A 19,245-nucleotide genomic window follows, 5' to 3' on the forward strand; every position below is an offset into this window, starting at 1 on the left:
GAAAATATTTACATTTACAAAGAGAAAAAATTGGAGTTGTTATTATTTACATGTTATTATGATAATATTTTACTGGTCCTGCCCACTTGAGATTGAATTGGTCTAAATGTGGAACCTGAACTAAAAGGATTGTTAATATTTTAGTGTAATTTTTGCATTTCACAAATTCATCCCAAGGGCCGGACTGGACCTTTTGGCGGGCCAGATTTGGCCCCCGGGCCGCATGTTTGACACCTGTGGTTTAGAGGGTCTCGAATAACTTTGACCCTCTCAGTAACCACACACTGAGGGCTTCTAGAAACAGTGACACCATTGTCAAGAGACTGGATTAGTCAGTGAGCAGGGCTTGTATATTTTGATGCGCAATCTCTAACCCTACCTGCTCTACAGCGGATAAAGTGAACTACCCCTGTGACAAGGTTAAACCTCACGTTACCTCCTTAATCCTGCTTTGCAGCATAGTCCACTGGTTGACTGACAGTCTAAACATACACGAGTTGAAACACTATGATTAGAAGGCAGCATGTTTATCCAACTACCATGTTCTTCTAGTTTAGCCTCCCTTTTTTTCCCACATACTACTAGGAGGGAGTGACAATATCTGCATGCAAAGTACAATCAGTAGTGGCTGTTAGGAGTTTTATTAGAGCCATTATCTGTCTGGCGTCAATCATTCAAGTCTCAAAACCTTTTACAATTCAAAGACAAGGGTTCACTGGAATTACAATTGAGATTTTTACAGCCGTTCTCCTTGGAGTGTGAAACACAAATTACAGAGCAGAGACCTGCATATTTAAAATGGATTGCTTCTCCTGACATTTCACAGAGGAGCCCTGCATTTCAGGTAGGGCTGACTAAATGTCATCTCTCCTCTTTACAACCCCTAAAAAAATGCAGACACAACACAGTACTAACAATCACTTCTTCATTTGCATTTACAGTACAGGGCACAGACGTTTTTATTTCTCAACGTCAGAAAATATGTACACGGCCTCATAAAAAAGAAAGCGAGAGAAGTTAACCTGGTCTAAAGGTTAAAGTTACTATTTAGTGTGACCTAGAAATGTCTGACATGTAGAATAAAACCTGATATAAAACAGTATAAAATAAATGCATTAGATCTAATATTGTCTGAATAAAAGGGTTATAGTGCACACTAAATACTACCACTTTGATTAATAGAGGCTGTTTTTCCCTGAAGCTTTTATTTTTACTGTTGTGCATAATTCCCATATATCAGATTGTAGTTTAATACTGAGACTGAGAAATGCAATGTGTGGCAATTATAACTTTATTAAACCTAATGTTAGTATAGGTTTCTTGCCTTCTCTTAATCTGAATATATGGAAAAAAAATATTAGACCATCAAAAGTCATCAACAACAAAAGGTTATGCAATCAAGTACTAACTCCTGTGTGTATCATGTGACTAAAACAGGCAGAAAAGAAAACATGGAATGCCTAAAAGCACTGTTTTTGTCAATACAATGCCATAGTTATTGATGTAAGAACTGAAGTGATTTTGGTTATTATCAAGAAAACCATGGAAAATGGATAGATATCAGCTCTTAAATTAAACTCTTATGAGCCATTTTTGTTGTTATCATTATATTTGTCCAAACAAATGTACCTTTAGTTGTACCAGGCATTAAAATGAACAAGAAACTGAAGAAAACAAGGGTGGTTTAATAATTAACTGTATGATCCACTGTTTCCTGAAGCAGAAAACTATTTTACTTACAATAAAGAAACAACAACACTGCTGTGAAAGCAACTTACACAGAGTTTTTTTTTTTTTTTTTTTTCTGTGTCTTTGTTTGTTTTGCAAAGTAGACACCTGACCTTCTATCCTATTAGATGAAGCTGCTCCATCTCCTTGTTTCTTCACAATTTCTACTAAAAAGTGAAATATAACTCTTGCCTGCCATCTAGTGGTTCTAATGTCAAAATTATCAATAATGAGACAAAGTCACTACATTTAAGGCCATAAATATTAAATTTAGCAATTCCATTTACTTTACGTCCATAAATACACTCGGGATAAAACTTTAAACCTGTAAATTATGTGCTGTGTTCCATATGTCTTTCTTATCCCTTTCATCAAATCAACAACTATTCAACATGAAAGGAGGCATCAGGGAAGTAAATACGAAATCTCAAGCCTGTGCACAATTAAAAAAAACAAAACAAAACAAAACAAAACAAAACAAAACACATGTACTGTAACCTTTCACGCTCTGCCAAAGAACTAAGAAGAACAGCTCATATGTTCACTGTATGCGTCACATCTCAAACATTCATGTTCCCTCTTCACCTTCAACTTCACCTGAAGCAGCTAATTAAAATGTTTGATTAAACGCCAGCACTAGATAAACCATAAAAGCGACGCTGCTCTACAACATAGCAACAAATGATTATTCAGGTATGGCACCCATTGGTACAGTTGTCATGACATTCTGATGGGACTTAAGTGATTCATATGACAGCCTGGGATGAAGAACCTTCTGAATCCACTCATGTACTGTATTTGCACTGGGTTTTAATACAAGTGTGTGACTTTATTTTATCTTCTGGTTGTATTTTTAGATACTATTTGTCCTATTATTGCGTATCTGTTTTATCAGTTTTAGAACATCTAATCTTCAGAAGATAGTGCAAAATCAAAGAATAAAGACAAATCGAAAAAGCTATATATAAAACTGTTAAATAGTACATATAGCTTTTTCGATTTTTCTTTATTCTTTGATTTTGCACTTCTTCTGCTTTTGTGTGCTTTTCTTGTGTGCTTTTTGTGCTTCGCTGCTGTAACCTGGAATTTCCCTTTGTGGAACAAATAAAGCCATATCTTACCTTACCTTCTATATCAATATATTTGTATTATTTTTATTATATCTTTTCTTTTTACTTATATCCTTGTCTATCACTTTGGGTACTTTGCATAATTGTAAATGTACTATATGAATAAACTTGACTTTGTCTCACTCAGGATGAGGTTCAGGTGAGACTTCAAGTGTCAAACCTTAACAGGTCTGAAAAGTGGCTGTGAATACTTAAAGCACCAGCTTTTCTTTCTATACATTATTGAAACAGACCTCAGCAGGATTGAGTTTCTCATGGGGAGAAGTACCAAACATCAAAAAAACATGTCAAACCACTTCATCAACACTTGAAAACTATTCAGGGTCTCTGTTGGCTTCAAGAAGTTACATCTAAGACTTTTTAAGACCATTATGAATGCAATAAAAGTCCATTTCATCTGAATTTTGCTCATTTGATTTACAGTTTTGTTCCAAATCGGCAGGAATGGGCCATTAACTTTGAGATGATCCCTTTCTTAATAAAATCTATTATTTCATATTGAATAATGCAAGAAATCCTTGTCCTTTCCACACTTGAGGTTTTAACAATGTTAAAATAAGGGAATGTGGAATAAAAGAAACTCAACTGTGTCTTTGCAGCATAACAGCAGGATTAATACAGTTTCTTCCCAAGGTTTCTCAAGGTTTGTGGCTTGAGAGGAAAACAGAATGATGTAAAAGCATCTTAAATTTCATTGTGTTAATTAAAAGCAGATCTCGGTTATATGGACAAAAAAAATGAATTGGGATTTTTTTTTTTTTAATAATGTTTTGGACAATTGTAGTTTTTAATGGGGTGTTTTGTCCGCTTGAACTGAAGAGAAAGCTTCGTGATTTAGGCATATTTTATGATTTTAAGAAAACAAAACCTTGATGAATTTAATTTGATATATTGCACAGTGCTTATCGGAAGCTATAATTAAAATAGAGCTTGATAGGGTTAATTAAAATAGCAATATAGCAAAATCAAACTTAAAATGAGTAGAATAATAGTTATGTTGTGTTGGGAACTGAGCATAACATTTATAGGGAAATGCATAGTGCTTCTAAACATGAATAATACATGATTTGCTGCCTACTGAAGTTGTACAGCTGTTGTTTAAGCTATACTACAATATCCTCCTGAGGCCCAGAAAAGGAAATGTTTTTTTTTTTTTTTTTTTTGTTAGTTGTTTTTACATTAAATAATTGCGTTGATTGGAAACATCATGATGCAACAGTTTTTTCAGATACATTTTTTTATGAAATGTGCTTTGCAGTGGACAGCATTTATTTATTTATTTTTTTTAAAGTTATGAAACACTTGTCTCCTATAGAGGACAAAAATGCATTGCTGGGTCTAAGGAGGATATGAAAAATGTATATGCTACAAGAAATGACTGGCACCCTTCATCAAGTATTTTGACCTGCACTAAGTTAACATCAGAAAAGAATCAAAATACCTCGTAGTATTCAAGACATTTAAAACATGGTAAGAATTACACTTTTTTAGACTTCTTATTGACCTACCTGTGGAAACCCTGTATTATTCCTGCAGAACATATGCGATCTAAACATGTTTCTTGGGCCAACTCATCTAAGCATCTAAGACAGCGATACTTCACAACCCTGCAGTTGTACCAAACACATGTTCAAGACAATACACAAAAAAGGTGTGTTCACAGCTACCAGGCATGTAGACAGCTCTGTTGGTAAACAAAGCACCTCATCCGACGCTCCAATGCTCTCCTTTTCTTTATCACTGTTAAGAAATGTGGGAAGACTAAACATTTTCTATCAGATAACCCTGTGAGAAGGAGGCTAGGTAAGGTTATCCATTCACAGTTTGTTGTTTTGCCAGTTTAGTTATGCTTCTGTACATTCAGTGATGACACTGCTAGTGTAAGGTAAACCCTTAGGCAACACGTTACACATTCCACACAGAAGCTACAATTTCCTAATGCTAAGCTTCAAAAATTACACAAGAAACTCATTTACTGTACTTTCTCCCAGCACTAAGACTCGGAGATTGACAGCGAACTTTCATTTAGTCAAAGTGTAAAGCAATATCTACTCTTCCTGTCAAGAGATTTCATTCATCTTGCAGCCCCGACTTCCAGCAAAGAATGAAACTTTTTTCCCCCCCAGCGTGACCAGTTTCAACTCACCCCTCATTCAGATCAGGCTGCTCCTCTGGCGGATCCTGGTTTCTCTCCACGAATGTGTCTGCAGTGTCTTTAACTGGATGGTGTTCGTCTGTGTTTGGGGCTGACAGCTCGACTGCCACCTGCTCTTGCTCTGTCCTGTTTCTTTCTGCGCTCTGAGTAATTGTATCCACCCCCTCACTTCTCTGCAGAGCCCTATTGTGTTCAGTCCCTGTGGCATCTGATTGCAGCTCAGTGCTGTGTGTCAAGTAGTCTGTGACAACCTCCACTCCACTGGAGGTTTCAGTGACTGTGGTTTTTGTAGCATTAGGGCTGGCTCCTGAGCTCTCATCACCTCTCTTGTTTGCCTCCTCGGTCAGTGAAACTAGCTCTTCTGCTTCCCCCGCTCTGGTTGTTATTGCATATTTACTGGAAGGAAAATGTGTAATTTCGGAAATCCTTATGTCTTTTTGTGACAGATACGGCTCCCAGTTGCTATAGAGTTGTTTTTGTCCGTTTTGGTGGTTTTCTGTTCCCAATTCTGCAGTCCATCTTCCTCCCAACCCCTCCCCCTCCCCCTGCCCATGCTGCTTGCCAAAGGATAGCCCAACCTCACATTCCTCCAGTGTGTTCACCTGCTGAACCGGTGTGGCCGGAAACTCCTCCTTTCTCTCATCTTCCCCGTCTTCTTTCATCGGTAGCGCTGCAACTTCTTTCTCCTGACTCATTCCTTCTGTGCCTACGCGATACTCGCACATACCATTTTCCTGCACTTGAGCGTCTGCCCTCTGACCTCTTAGTTGTTGCTGTATGTCAGCTCGACTTTCCAAAAGCCTTTCATCACCGTCCACTTCGTCTTCGTAACGCTGCATTTTAACAACCACCAACCTCCTCCCATCTCCTTCATCTCTTGTGCTCGTCTCAATCATCTGCTCCCGCTGTCGAAACTCCTCTGTCATCCCCATCCCATCTGCAAAACAGATTTCTTTCCTTTCAACTGCAGTGTAAACCTCGTCATCCTCTTCTTCGTTCCCTTCCTCGGCACTGTAGTAAACCTCCATTGCACTGCCATCATCAGATCCTACGCTAAGATACGCAGGGCTTGAAACCGCATCGTGCCTGTCCATTTGTCCGGCAGAGGTGGAGAAAATCTCAGTCATTTCAGTTTTGATCTCCAGACCACTCATTGCAGCCATTTTATCAGACACGGGAGATGGACAGCCAGAGTCGGCACTGGTCTCGTCGGTGACTAGCTCCTTGACTAGAATCACTTTTCGTTTGGAGTCGGTAACCTGAGTATCTGTCTCATGGGACGTTACATAGTCAGAAACAGGAGGGGCAGCGTTTACTGACCTGTCAGCGTCCTGAACAAAGCTGCCCAATTTCACTCCTGAATGGAAGCGGGTCAGCTGTGAATAAGGAACATTATTGTCTTGGCTAACAGGTTTAGATGCGGAAATTCCAGCAGAAGGTTTATATCTATAGAGGGCATCAGGTTCTGTTTGCAGCTCAGAAGTTGCACTGTTGTAAGAGGTTCCTCTGTGGTGGTAAAGAGACTCTGAACTTGTCTTGTCATCTGTGCTGGAGCTCCAAGTAGAAGAAATCACCTTACTTTCTCTGTTGGTGTTTATGGTTGTGTAACCACTTGGAGCATCATACACTCTGTGAGAAGATGAAGTTGACAGGGGGGAATATACGGCGTTGGCTTCTGTGTAACGTTCATTAAGGGTTTTAACCAAGACAGGAGCTGATTTTGTGTCAAGATGTCTTATCTCTGTATAGGTTTTAGAGAGAGGTGTGGAGAGCGAAGTCATTACCTCAGAGGTAAAACTCTGGGGAAAAAGAGACTCGTACAAAGCTCCATAAACTACGGTTTGATTGACGGGAGGAGTAGTCTTTTTACTACTTAGAGCTGAAGTTGAAGTAGAACTCTCAGCAGTTTTCGACATAGATGTCTCAGTGTGAACAGTTGAGACTTCGTGATGGCCTGCGGCAAAATCCGAGTTAAGAGCGGAGTTGTCAGTGTGAGAAAGTGGAGTTGGCTCTGTAATAACGGCAGTAGTTTTGGCGTCAGCGTTTGTCAGAGAAGTTTCAGCATTTGCAGTTGTGTTGTTACCCGTGACAGGTGCATCTGGCTCATTATGTGATAATGTAACACTTGTTAAGTCAGTGACAGAGGAGTCTTCTTTTGTGTTAGAACGCTCGAGGATGCCACTTTTTCCACGGACAGATTCGGGATCTGCTGCTTTGTAATCTGAGATGCTAGTCTCCATAATTCTAGCTGGAAGGGTAGGTGCAGCCTCAGCAGCGACAGCAGAGGCAGACGCTGTTTTAGACAAATCATCAAATGAATTCAGGTGGATTTTAGTTGCATTATCATGAACAGGCACATTCTCTTTCTCCTCCTCTAGCTGCAATTCGGGAATAGTTGCAATCGGCGCTTTCTGCATTTCCTTTGTCACATCAGAAAGATCGCAGCTGTCCATCAGAGGAACCTTTGGCTCAGGCTGTATGTTTACAACAACAGATGACTGTGATTGGTTAGGAAGGGGGAAAGCTGACTCAGACTGGTTTACGGCCACAGGTGGGGGTGAGGGGATGTCAAAAGTTTCGTTGGTGTCCAGCTCTGGTTGGGACATGCTGATCATCCTCTTCACGTTAGTCTGATCCACCTCCATCTGACTGAGGTCCACATTCTAGAAGAAATTTATCAGTTTCATTCATTAAATAATGAGAGATATGCTGTTAAAGAGTTTGACAGTAGAATAGTTATGTCAAAATTTGTCTTAGTACAACAACCATTGCTTTTGAGTTAGAGTCATCTGTGTTTCTAACATGAATAAAGAGGTCAAGGAAAAAAAAAAGATTCTTAATCCAATTTTAATTGTGTCATCTTTCACACATATGAGGTCTTTTGATTTAAAAAAAAAACAAAAAAAAAACATACAATTTCACAAGTTAAAAGAAATCACAGTTTGTGGTAATGATAGCAGAGGACCATCTGGTTTTGTGTGTGGTTTTGTGCTCAGTGGACTGCAGCCCTCATCTCACAACACACACTTGACCAAGGGTGTCCAATCCTGGTCCTCGGGGGCTGGTAACCTGCATGTTTTAGATGTATCCCTCTTCCAACACACCTGATTGAAATGATAAGCCTATCATCAAGCTCTGCAGAAGCTTGAAAACGACCATCAGGTGTGCTGGAAAAGGGAAACATCTAGAGCTGCAACCAATTAATCAACTAGGTGCTTGAAGTCAATGCAAAAAGTCCCGATTCGATTAATCGACTCAAATTGATTGAAGGGAGATATTCTATTGCAGTTTTCCCGAACTGAAGCTTCTTTGTGCATCACAATAAGCGTCCGTGTGAAACACAACAGTGGAACCAACGTTTAACAGCAGAGAAATGAAGGAAACAAAGCTTTGATTCAGGAGAATTGTGGTTGAGTGATTTTTTTGGATCACTTTTTTGGATCACTTTGAGTCGATTAATCAGTTGCAGCTCTAGAAACATCTAAAACATGCAGGATACCAGCCCTCAAGGACCAGAATTGGACACCCCTGCACTTGACCTTACACTATGAGAGGGAGGTAAAAAAAAAAAAAAGTATTAAAAGAGCTGAAAACAACTTCACGTCTGGTCATATTGAAGCTGCAGAGACATCTTCAGTGACTCTGCGAAGCTTCTGGATAGGGAAAGTTACAGTGGCATCAGTTAGGTATGTGGTATGAATCTGTATTCACATATTTTCAGTCAGTTTTACAACAAACTGCAACTTTCTTGACATGTAAAATGATTGAAAATGTATATGTGTAAGTCATGTATAATTCAAATAGTAACAAAAAATCACTCATCTTACATTGACTATTCTTGGATGGTGACATGCTTGTTTTTATTCTGTATATATATTTACACTTTTCTTTTCTTCTTCTTTTAAACTGTTTTGCACAACGTACCACTAGAGATTTGTCTCTTAATTTCGTTGTACATATGTATAATGACAATAAAGGCATTCTATTCTATTGTATTCTATTCTATTCTATTCTTTTCAAAAAAAGGTCCCATGTGGCACAACTGGAAGGTGTTGTACCTCGCCTCTCCAGAAGACTCCTCTAACCATCTGGATCTAAATATAGTATGTCCACTGTACAACAAAAATGACTGGAGACCCTTCCCAAGTGAAAAGTGATATACCCCCTATATAAAGTAAAGAAAATAAAACATACTATGAATTTGAAAAAAAAAAAAAAAAAAAAAAAAAAAACACCCTAAAAGAATGAACTTACCTCCTCTTGCTCTTCAATGCCGGAGCTGTGAAGGCCAAAAGTGCTTTTAGAGATACTTTCATCATCTTTCTTCTTTTTCTTTCTCAGACCAAAGGAGAAAGTAGCAAATCTTTTGGGCTTGCGGAGATCCAACTCTGAATAGCTGAATTCTTTGCCCTGAAGAAGAAGAGAACATGAAGGATGTACAGTCAGACAGTTTCACAGGGGCATTTACTATCCCTGCCACAAAATACACAACATGAACCAATATAAAAGTGTTATTTTTGTCTTTAATATCAACTACTTTAGCCCTCAATGTGGAGCTTTGTGTATAAAACACACACTGATTGATTGATATCTTTATTTCGATCATGTAAATGCCAATTTAAAAACAGAAATGCAAATAAATGATAATGAAGAGAATGACAACAAAACAAAAACAGTAACTTAAAACTGCAGCGTCTTAAGCCTCAAAATTTACTTGAGCGAAAAGGAGTAGGAAGAAGTATAAACTTATTTAATCCTACCCCTTCAAACCTTTTCATGCTTACTGAAAATAACACTGTCCCAAATTTATCAGCAATTTTGAAACATGTACATTTAGTCACTCATCCATATTACAGCACATTCACCAACACATTGCAAAAATTCATATCCAAATAACAAACAAGTACCTTATGGAGTTTATTTATCAATGCATCTCTGGAAAATAACTTCTTTTTGTGTCTTTTTAAACACAGTCATACTGGCAATTTGTTTTACCTCTGCTCTCAATCTGTTCCACATTAGACCTTGCACTTTTCTGACAAATGTGTCATGAAATAAAAGACACAGACACTAAGGAAATATTCATTACAAATTTTTAAACACTTCTTTCATTAGAAAGCATGAGAAACATGAGTTCTATTGTTGTGGCCAGTACCGCCGCCACAAGAACACTAGCAATTTAGACTATTAGTATTTAGGGATGTAAGGATTACCGGTATAACAATAAACCGTAGTAAAATCGCAGACGGTTAGTATTACCATTTAAATTCTAATTATCATGATAACCGTGTTTGATTACCGCACTTTTAGGGGAAAAAACACCTATGTAAAGATCTGCTTTTATGTCAAATATTTGAGTATAGTATTAATTTATTACAATTTTGATTTTATATAGTTAATATCTGGAACCAATATTCACTTTTAATGTCTTTGAAAAGGTTTGTTAAGCACCTTTGTGTTATTTGTGCAATAAAGTATATACATTTTTCAAATCGGATTTTTATATTTTTTTAGTGTTTTCTGGCCTTTTATATTTTTATAGTAGGTTAAAGTGAAAAAATAATAGATGGGCTAGATGAAGTTGTGCTGAAAAAAAAAAAAGATACCAAACAAGGGAATAGTAAACATTTGTTTATATAGTATATAAAGGCAAAATCAAAAGTACTGAAAAACGGACAAAATAGGCTCAGACCACTAGGGGTTAATATTTGAATGTTTCTGCAACAGAAGGAACATTGTGCCTATTTTATTTTATTTTATTTATTTATTTATTTTTTTCAGAATACAACTTGGTTAAATTATTTCAGTGTGTGTATTAGTACTTTTTGAACATTTTAAGCACAATTTCAATAATACCGCGATAATAATGATTATCGTGATAATTTTGGTCACAATAACCGTAATATGAAATTTTCATATCGTTAGATCCCTATTAGTATTATTACTATATATTGTTGTGTTGTTGTTATTATCATTATTATTTTCCCTCTCACCCCCCTCCCTTTCTCACTTTCATTCACTCTCCCCCCCTTCCCCTTCCGCCCCTAATCGATCCATGTTGTTTAGTGCTCTTTAAGTTTATTATCTTTTTCATTGCAATATGATGTTGTCATTGTTGTTGTTTGTCATTATTTTGTTGTTGTTTGTTTATTTGCTTGACTTTTCTTTTGTGTATTTGTTGTTTTTTTCTGTCCACTATGTCATGTTAACTGTAACACTAATAAAAAAATAAAAATTAAAAAAAGGGAATGTGAGTTCTTAAAGAGTCAACACCCTGACTTCATTCCAAGCAATAAAAACTGCTCCACCCTTAAAAATGAAAGACTTGTAGAACATGATCTATTAACTAGTAACTGATGGCTCTGATAAGGAAGTTTGGAGGACTTGGTAAGAGTAAAAACTGAACAGTAGCATATAGTATGATACGGAAACACAATCATTGACTGAAACACACTTAAAACAAAGATAAGAAACATCAACATTTACTTACACTCTGTGATACTTGTTATTGTGAATCTACTGGGATTAAAATACTGATATTTTTAGGAAGTCTGATGACAAATACTGATCGAAAAGATAGAGGTCGTGCTTTTTTGTGTTATTATGTGTGCATATCTTGTTGAGCTATGATGATAAAGGACAAAGGGAGTCAATGCTGTCTGTCACTGTCATCTACCAGTCTTTCTAGGTGTGCCCGCTAAAATTCTTTCACCTATGATGAACACTTTAGAAAGCATGAGAAGCTGGCACAACAGCTGAGTGATATTTAAAGCCTGTTGTGTACATACTCTCTGTGAGATGCATCGAAGGTCTTGCATGTTTCTGCATAAGGATCTTATCAGCAGCGCCAGATTCATTTTAGAGGTGGGGGGGCGGACTGACTATCTATCCATCTATCTATCTATCTATCTATCTATCTATCTATCTATCTATCTATCTATCTATCTATCTATCTATCTATCTATCTATCTATCTATCTATCTATCTATCTATCTATCTATCTATCTATCTATCTGTTAAAATTTACTTAGGGGGTCAAATGAGTGGCCATTTTGTAAAAAAAATAGTTGTAAGAAATGCATAGAACTGTGTTGAAATAATGCTAATACATTTGTGCACAGACTACTGATATTATTTGACAGTGGAAGCTATATTTTCAGAAATACTGGATTTTGAATAGCACGTGTATGTGAAAACTTTTGCTGGTGGACGGATGTGACATTACCCATGATGCTCTGGTCAGTACCAGTACTTTATTAGGAATAAACTTATAGGCTTACTATTGCTAATTCTCCTCTTATTCATAAAAGTTAGTATTGTGGATCTAAAACAATAACAGCTGACACAAAAACACAAAATGTGGCAGTGGACGGATGTGACATGGTTGTTACAGATCCCATCATACTGATGCTCGGCAGCCATGTCACCGTTTACACTAATGATCCCTGTGCAAAAACTAGGATCAGAATTATTTATTGTATAGTTTATCATCGTACTAAAGAGTAAAGAACAATATAGAATTGTTATTTCTTTATAAAAATTCTTATTATTAGAAAACTGTTGATTTCAAAAGTGACGTGTGACATTCTTAATGTATGCATTGGCGTAACATAAGCAGGATGGATCAGCACCATACCCCATATTGCAACCTGTAAAAATAAAACATGTGATATGTAGGATATAATCTTGTAAGAAAAATTGGGGAATCTTAAAAAAATAGAATATTTGTTTTTCAGGTAAATTCAGTTAAAATATAACTTGGCCATTTGTGACATGAAAATATAGCATTAATTGTGATGAAATTGGACATTTTTGAGCTGAAAACATAGTTCATATGAGCATCAACATGTTGCAATAGAACTGAAATCCTGTCAATTTGCATAACTTGCATTTACCAACACAAAGTTCCTTTGGGGATTCACTTATATTGATTTCTTATGCACAAAGACAGAAATAAGACCTCTAAGCAAATTTTAGCCGACATATATATCTTACAACAAACGTTGTTTCTATCTAAAATCATAATATCTTCATGCCAAGTTTACAGCACATTCATATGACAGTTGTGTGTGTATGTATAATATATATATATATATATATATATATATATATATATATATATATACATAAACCCTTACATTTCCATTATTATTGTTGATGTGGTAAATTAGTTTTCTGTCTGTCAAGAAACTGACCTAACATTACAGCATATGTGAATCCAGTGATTATTTATTGATTGCTACTTTATGGGAATAAAGGGTTAATAGTAAAAACTTCATTTTTATTGGTTCACGGTTAATGTTTATGATACCCTATGTTTCCTGGCACAGGAACCACAGCTAAATGCACTGTTGCAGAGATGATAATCATCATCATCATCATATACATTTAATGATTATAGTGATTGTGGCGAGGTGATTCAAGCACAAGTGGCTACAGTTGAGTCGTGGTTGATTTTTACAGAACGGTACACAGGATGATTTTGTTTAGAGTTACCCTTTCCTCCAAATGTTCAGGACGTTAATATGTTAAAAACTTGGTTAATAGTGATTTCTTTTTTTTTTAAATAGATTTTCAAAAGTTGATTAGTGGGATGATGTCAGATTCAATACCTCAAAAATCTTCACAACATCCATGACTGAATTTAGAGAAACAATCTTGAGGGTTTCTGTTTTGTTCTGTGACGCCCCCTATTGATGATAAGCAGTAATTGCATGTTGAGCTGCACTTCAGAGTCATCATCTGTGTGATGTCCTTCATCATCATCATCATCATCATCATCATCTGACAGCTGGAACTTACGGCCTCTATCCCAGAGTGATATTTATGATCCCTATGGAGAATGGTTTTATCAGTAATCTTTTATTTTTTCATATATAGTGTTTCACTTGTCCACTTCTGTGTATGAAGTAAAGTTGGCTAACGTTGAAAAATCATTATGATTAATATGTAAATTGATAAGCTGTCATAGTCCTGCTATGGGCTACTGCGTGATTCTGTCCTTCACGTCCAGTAGCATCTCACTAAACGATGGAGTTAACATTACACTTAGAATCAGTTTCTGTTGGTGTAATTAGGCTATAACATTTTACAACAGGAGAATAATAAAATAATAGCATTTTCTACTGATACAGTTTGATATAGACTGCATTATGGTAAAAAAAAAAACAACAACAAAAAAACTCAAAGTGTGATGAGTAAATACATCAGTTTACAAATTTTGATCATCTATTACTGCTTAGTATATTTAGGCTACTAGTACTGCCCTTGATGTCTAATTTTGACTTACAGGAAGGCATTTTACCCAAAAATGAATACAGTAACATATAATACATGCAGCGCTGCCATGAAAGACTGTACTTTAATACTGTAACTGAGGCTGCAGCCCTAGACAATTAATAAACAATTTATGAAGATTCACGAAACAAAGGCGTTTGGCAATTGCTCAATGTTTTGGCAGCAGAAGGTGTGTTAAAGCTAACCCTGAACCATTTCATTCAAACTCCACACCTGTCACTGTCCTGACGCAGGATTTGACAGGAAGTGAGAGGCAGACCCTCCTAAACTGAAAAATGGGTACAAAGAAATATATATTTCTGCTGTTGTTTCTGTTTAGATTTAATCATTAGCCACCACAGTATATTTATCCTATGTATTATGTCTTATTATATAGACTACAGTGGGACATATTATATTAACCTTGATGGAGGTACTGCCTTTATAATTACTCACTGTAATTAATATACTGCACTGTACTGTTAATGACTTTCAGATAATATTGTGAATGATTCATAAGTTCAATCATTTAAGTGTTAACTCATTTAATGATAGACAGAGGCTTAACAGACATGGATTTAAAGGGAATCTTTGAGGCTACAAGTATAAGGCTTTGACAGTTTATTAGAAACTGGACAGGTCTTGAACTGGACATCTACATCAAAGTGATAAATACATCATTTGTCCCATCATTTGTTCCATCTGCCCGTTAAGTTTTTAAATAGCCTGTAGACGAACCTGTTGGGAACAATGCATGTTAACTATGATGACTTATTTATTTATTTATTTACTGAATTCAGTGGCAATTTCTCATAGACCGCAAGGGAAGCTCGACTTCCCCTAAAATTACATAAATTAAATGGTTAAATATGTACGGTTGTGTTGACATTTCATTGACTCCAAATGTGTTAGAACACGTTCATCTCACAGATGAGTTCATTCAGAATCAGTTTTATCACAAATCAACGGACTCGATGTTGTTCACGTCTCATACATTCCCGTTGCGCTGTTTTCTCATTCGATCTCTGCTCAGTGCATTTGCTCGTAGATGCTCAGCGTCCATGCACTTCAGTGGGACTGAGTGGAACAGTTTTTTTTACATTGCCTCAAAACTGGACAGTAATTGGATAACGCAATGTTGTCCCGCCCCCGGACGCCCGGCGTCTCTGGGGGTGAATGGAGCTGTGGGCGGAGCTCGGTTGGGCTGGACACCAGGCTTCCACATGCTGATTGGAGGATCAGTCGAAAGGCTGAATCCTATTTCACTGACAGCTATTTTGAGATCTACTTCACTTGACAGAGTTCAGTTTAATACCGTCGTGCATTCTGCTGTGAAATCGAGAGAGAAACCACTATGAAATTACTTGTTCATTTCTTGCACTGTAAATAAAACACACTCATTGTACTTCCTTGATTCAATTTAACATAATTTCAACGTTTTCTTGTTTAGTTGGTACGATAAGGTCACTGACCATTTTCTTAAACAGGAACAAGGGCCGAATTTATGTTTAAATAACTTTAGTTTTTTCTGATATAAGAAAAAAAAAAAAAAACTCTAGACGCAAGTGATTTTTATCTTTTGAGTCATTATTTCCAGTTTTGAAGCCAAGCATGAAGTATTAGTCACTGTCAGCAATAACTTTTGTCAACAAGACCATTGCTAATTTGACTAGAATTTATTCATTCTATGTAATTAATTCAGTAGTTCACGACCGTCTACCAAGGGCAGCCTCTCACATTCCAGCATTTAAATCCAGACTGAGATGTTCTGGTCTACTTGTGTGTCTCAGATTTGCCCTGTACATCATATCACACATAAAATCTGCACAATCTGTTCACAGGTAAAACAACATTTCTGGTTTGGTGGTCAGCATCAACTTCACTTTGGAGGCTGACATGTTATGTACACACACATCATACTGTTTACTGTAAACACACATGTACTACATACATACATGCATCACCCATTTGAACTTTACAAGAAGATTAGAAATTTAGAACAAAGATATGATTCTGCCAATCCCACAGATTGCACTGGTAACCTAATGTTAATTTAACATCAGCCGGCTTAGGGGGTCAAATGAGTGGCCATTTTTGTCAAAAAAAAAGTTGTAAGAAATGCATAGAACTGTGTTGAAATAATGCTAATACATTTGTGCACAGACTACTGATATTATTTGACAGTGGAAGCTCTATTTTCAGAAATACTGGATTTTGAATAGCACGTGTATGTGAAAACTTTTGCTGGTGGACGGATGTGACATTACCCATGATGCTCTGGTCAGTACCAGTACTTTATTAGGAATAAACTTATAGACTTACTATTGCTAATTCTCCTCTTATTCATAAATGTTAGTATTGTGGATCTAAAACAATAACAGCTGACACAAAAACACAAAATGTGTCAGTGGACGGATGTGACATGGTTGTTACAGATCCCATCATACTGATGCTCGGCAGCCATGTCACCGTTTACACAAATGATCCCTGTGCAAAAACTAGGATCAGAATTATTTATTGTATAGTTAATCATCATACTAAAGAGTAAAAAACAATAAAGAATTGTTATTTCTTTATAAAAATGCTTATTATTAGAAACCTGTTGATTTAAAAAGTGACGTGTGACATTCTTAATGTATGTATTGGTGTAACATATGCAGGATGGATCAGCACCATACTCCATATTGGAACCTGTACAAATAAAACATGTGATATGTAGCATAGAATCTTGTAAGAAAAATTGGGGAATCTAAAAGAATAGAATATTTGTTTTTCAGCTAAATTCAGTTCAAATATAACTTGGCCATTTGTGACATGAAAATATCGCATTAATTGTGATGAAACTGGACATTTTGGACCCTTTTCTATCAACACAAAGTTCCTTTGGGGATTCACTTAGATTGATTTCTTGTGCACAAAGACATAAATAAGACCTCTTAGCAAATTTTTGCCGCAGCACATACCTGCTTATTAGTGAAGCACTAGCACCCTCTTCTGGATGGAATAAAAAAAAAGACTGAACTTAAACCACCATCTAAGACCTGGGGCAAATATGTAGCCTATATGCAGTGACGCAGTGTAAATAGGTCATTATTTTTTTTAATGAACTGTCCCCTTCTAAAGAGGACAAATGCAGATCAGATGTAATCCTTAAAAATAGTCTAGCCCTTCAGGTTACTTTCTAAAATTCCATTACTGTCATTTATCACTGGACCATGCATATCTAGCGTGTGAAAGTGGCAAAATTATGTAAGCAAGAAAAGCTATGCAATTTAGCCTCCAAGAATATTCCTGCTCAGACATGTTTCTCATTTCTGAAAACATGGCCATAAACCATCAAACATACAACTATGAATCTTAATTTATCCAGTACCTTACTTGACATTTGTTGCCATTTCCCTGATGGTGGGAAAGGAAAGCGTGAGGAGAGATAAAGTTTTGTTGATGTGAAATATGAGACATTTGTTCTAAATTTAAATAGAGTACAAATTTGAAGGCTTTTCAATGTCCACTAAATATTCTAATCAGGTGAAATGCAGTGCTGCAGTAAATATTGCATCATTTTCAGTCAGAAATTCAGTTACAGAAACGATCAGGAACCAAGTGAACCAAGGAAGAAACAGGAAACCCTTTAGCTGAAGGAGGATCACTTCAGGTCAGGCCCAGCAAGTTTTTAGAACTAATTACAAGGCTGGCAAACAGGTATGAGGTTAAAGCTGTCAGATTTTAATTGTATATAATTATAGTGAATAATAACACAGTGTCATTAGAGTCCATAATGTATTAATTAAGAGGAATCTAAGTTATGAATGAGCATATAACGCACAAGTGCAAAAGCAAAAATACAGTCATCACTATAAACACATACCTATCAAAACCTTAATTATATTAGTCTAATTATATTGCATTTTACAGTACACAAGTATACATAATATCCTAACATAATTTATAAGTCACATTTTGTCTATAGTAGTGTTTCTATTGTCTCATGAGTTACAATTTTACAAACTTTTCCACAATATATAGCATATAGCGTGCAAGGAGTCATTCATTAATGTGCATGCATTCATGTCCTCAGGTCATTTTCACAGTTGAACTCAAACTTGACACAAACTCAGAGTAACACCGTGACAGCTTTGACTATAACAGCCATATACCTCCACACCGTATCACAATGTAGTGCTTTTTCAGAGACTGGCGCATTTACACCTTAGCCTCAACAAACACCTATAATTAGTTTCTTTCTCGCAGCGATCTGGCGAAAACGATCCATGCTTTTATCAGTTCACATCTTGATTATTGCAGTGCATTTAATTATGGCCTCACTCTTTACAACTGGTACAGAATACAGCTGTCTGATTCTTAACCAACTCCTCCAGACACAACCACATCACTCTGATCCTCTCTTCTCTCCAGTGGCTCCAGTTCCACTATCGCATTGATTTTAAAATTGTAATGTTTGTTTTTAAAGCTTTAATCTTCCTCTTGTGTTAGCTTTCTTTTACCATCACTTATGTTAACAGGTCAGTTTTGACCCATGTCTTCAATCAGCTGGAAAATACACTAAAAACAATTATCTATCATCCAATTTGTTTCTCCTCTCTTGGTTACCTTGTTACGCTCCCTTGTCCATGAAAATATGAATTTTAATATTTTTGGTGTGGGCCTCTGGGCCTTTTTTGTCAGTATACCCCTTGATGTGCACTCTGCAAATCACCAACTCTATACTGAACTGACCTCACATGTGTGGACATACAAGTCTTTGCTCGTTTTGTTTTTGTGCAGGTAAACTGAATAAGGCAAAAGCTAACATGATTGTTAGAGCAGCTGTCTGTCAGTGTGTTAACTGACAGTACACTTATGATTTGAGTTTTGGCTCTAATTACTGCTTTATAATCTTTTTTATATCTTTATTTATTTTATTTTTAGAACTAGGTCGAAACTGACCACAATAAC

General features: G+C 36.5%; 1 protein-coding gene across 1 annotated transcript in view; it reads right to left on the bottom strand.

Annotated features, from left to right (window-relative positions):
* The window catches only part of crybg2 (crystallin beta-gamma domain containing 2), an 89,661-nt gene that overhangs the window by 52,095 nt on the left and 18,321 nt on the right, over positions 1–19,245 (bottom strand). Inside the window, exons 3-4 of the mRNA XM_030147977.1 lie at positions 9,268–9,423; positions 5,005–7,676 (exon numbers count right to left, since the gene is read on the bottom strand). Coding sequence (XP_030003837.1) covers positions 5,005–7,676; positions 9,268–9,423 — 2,828 coding nt within the window. The remainder of the gene's footprint in view (positions 1–5,004; positions 7,677–9,267; positions 9,424–19,245) is intronic.

Source organism: Sphaeramia orbicularis, chromosome 11 (genome assembly GCF_902148855.1).
Source record: "Sphaeramia orbicularis chromosome 11, fSphaOr1.1, whole genome shotgun sequence".
NCBI classification, from domain to species: domain Eukaryota; kingdom Metazoa; phylum Chordata; class Actinopteri; order Kurtiformes; family Apogonidae; genus Sphaeramia; species Sphaeramia orbicularis.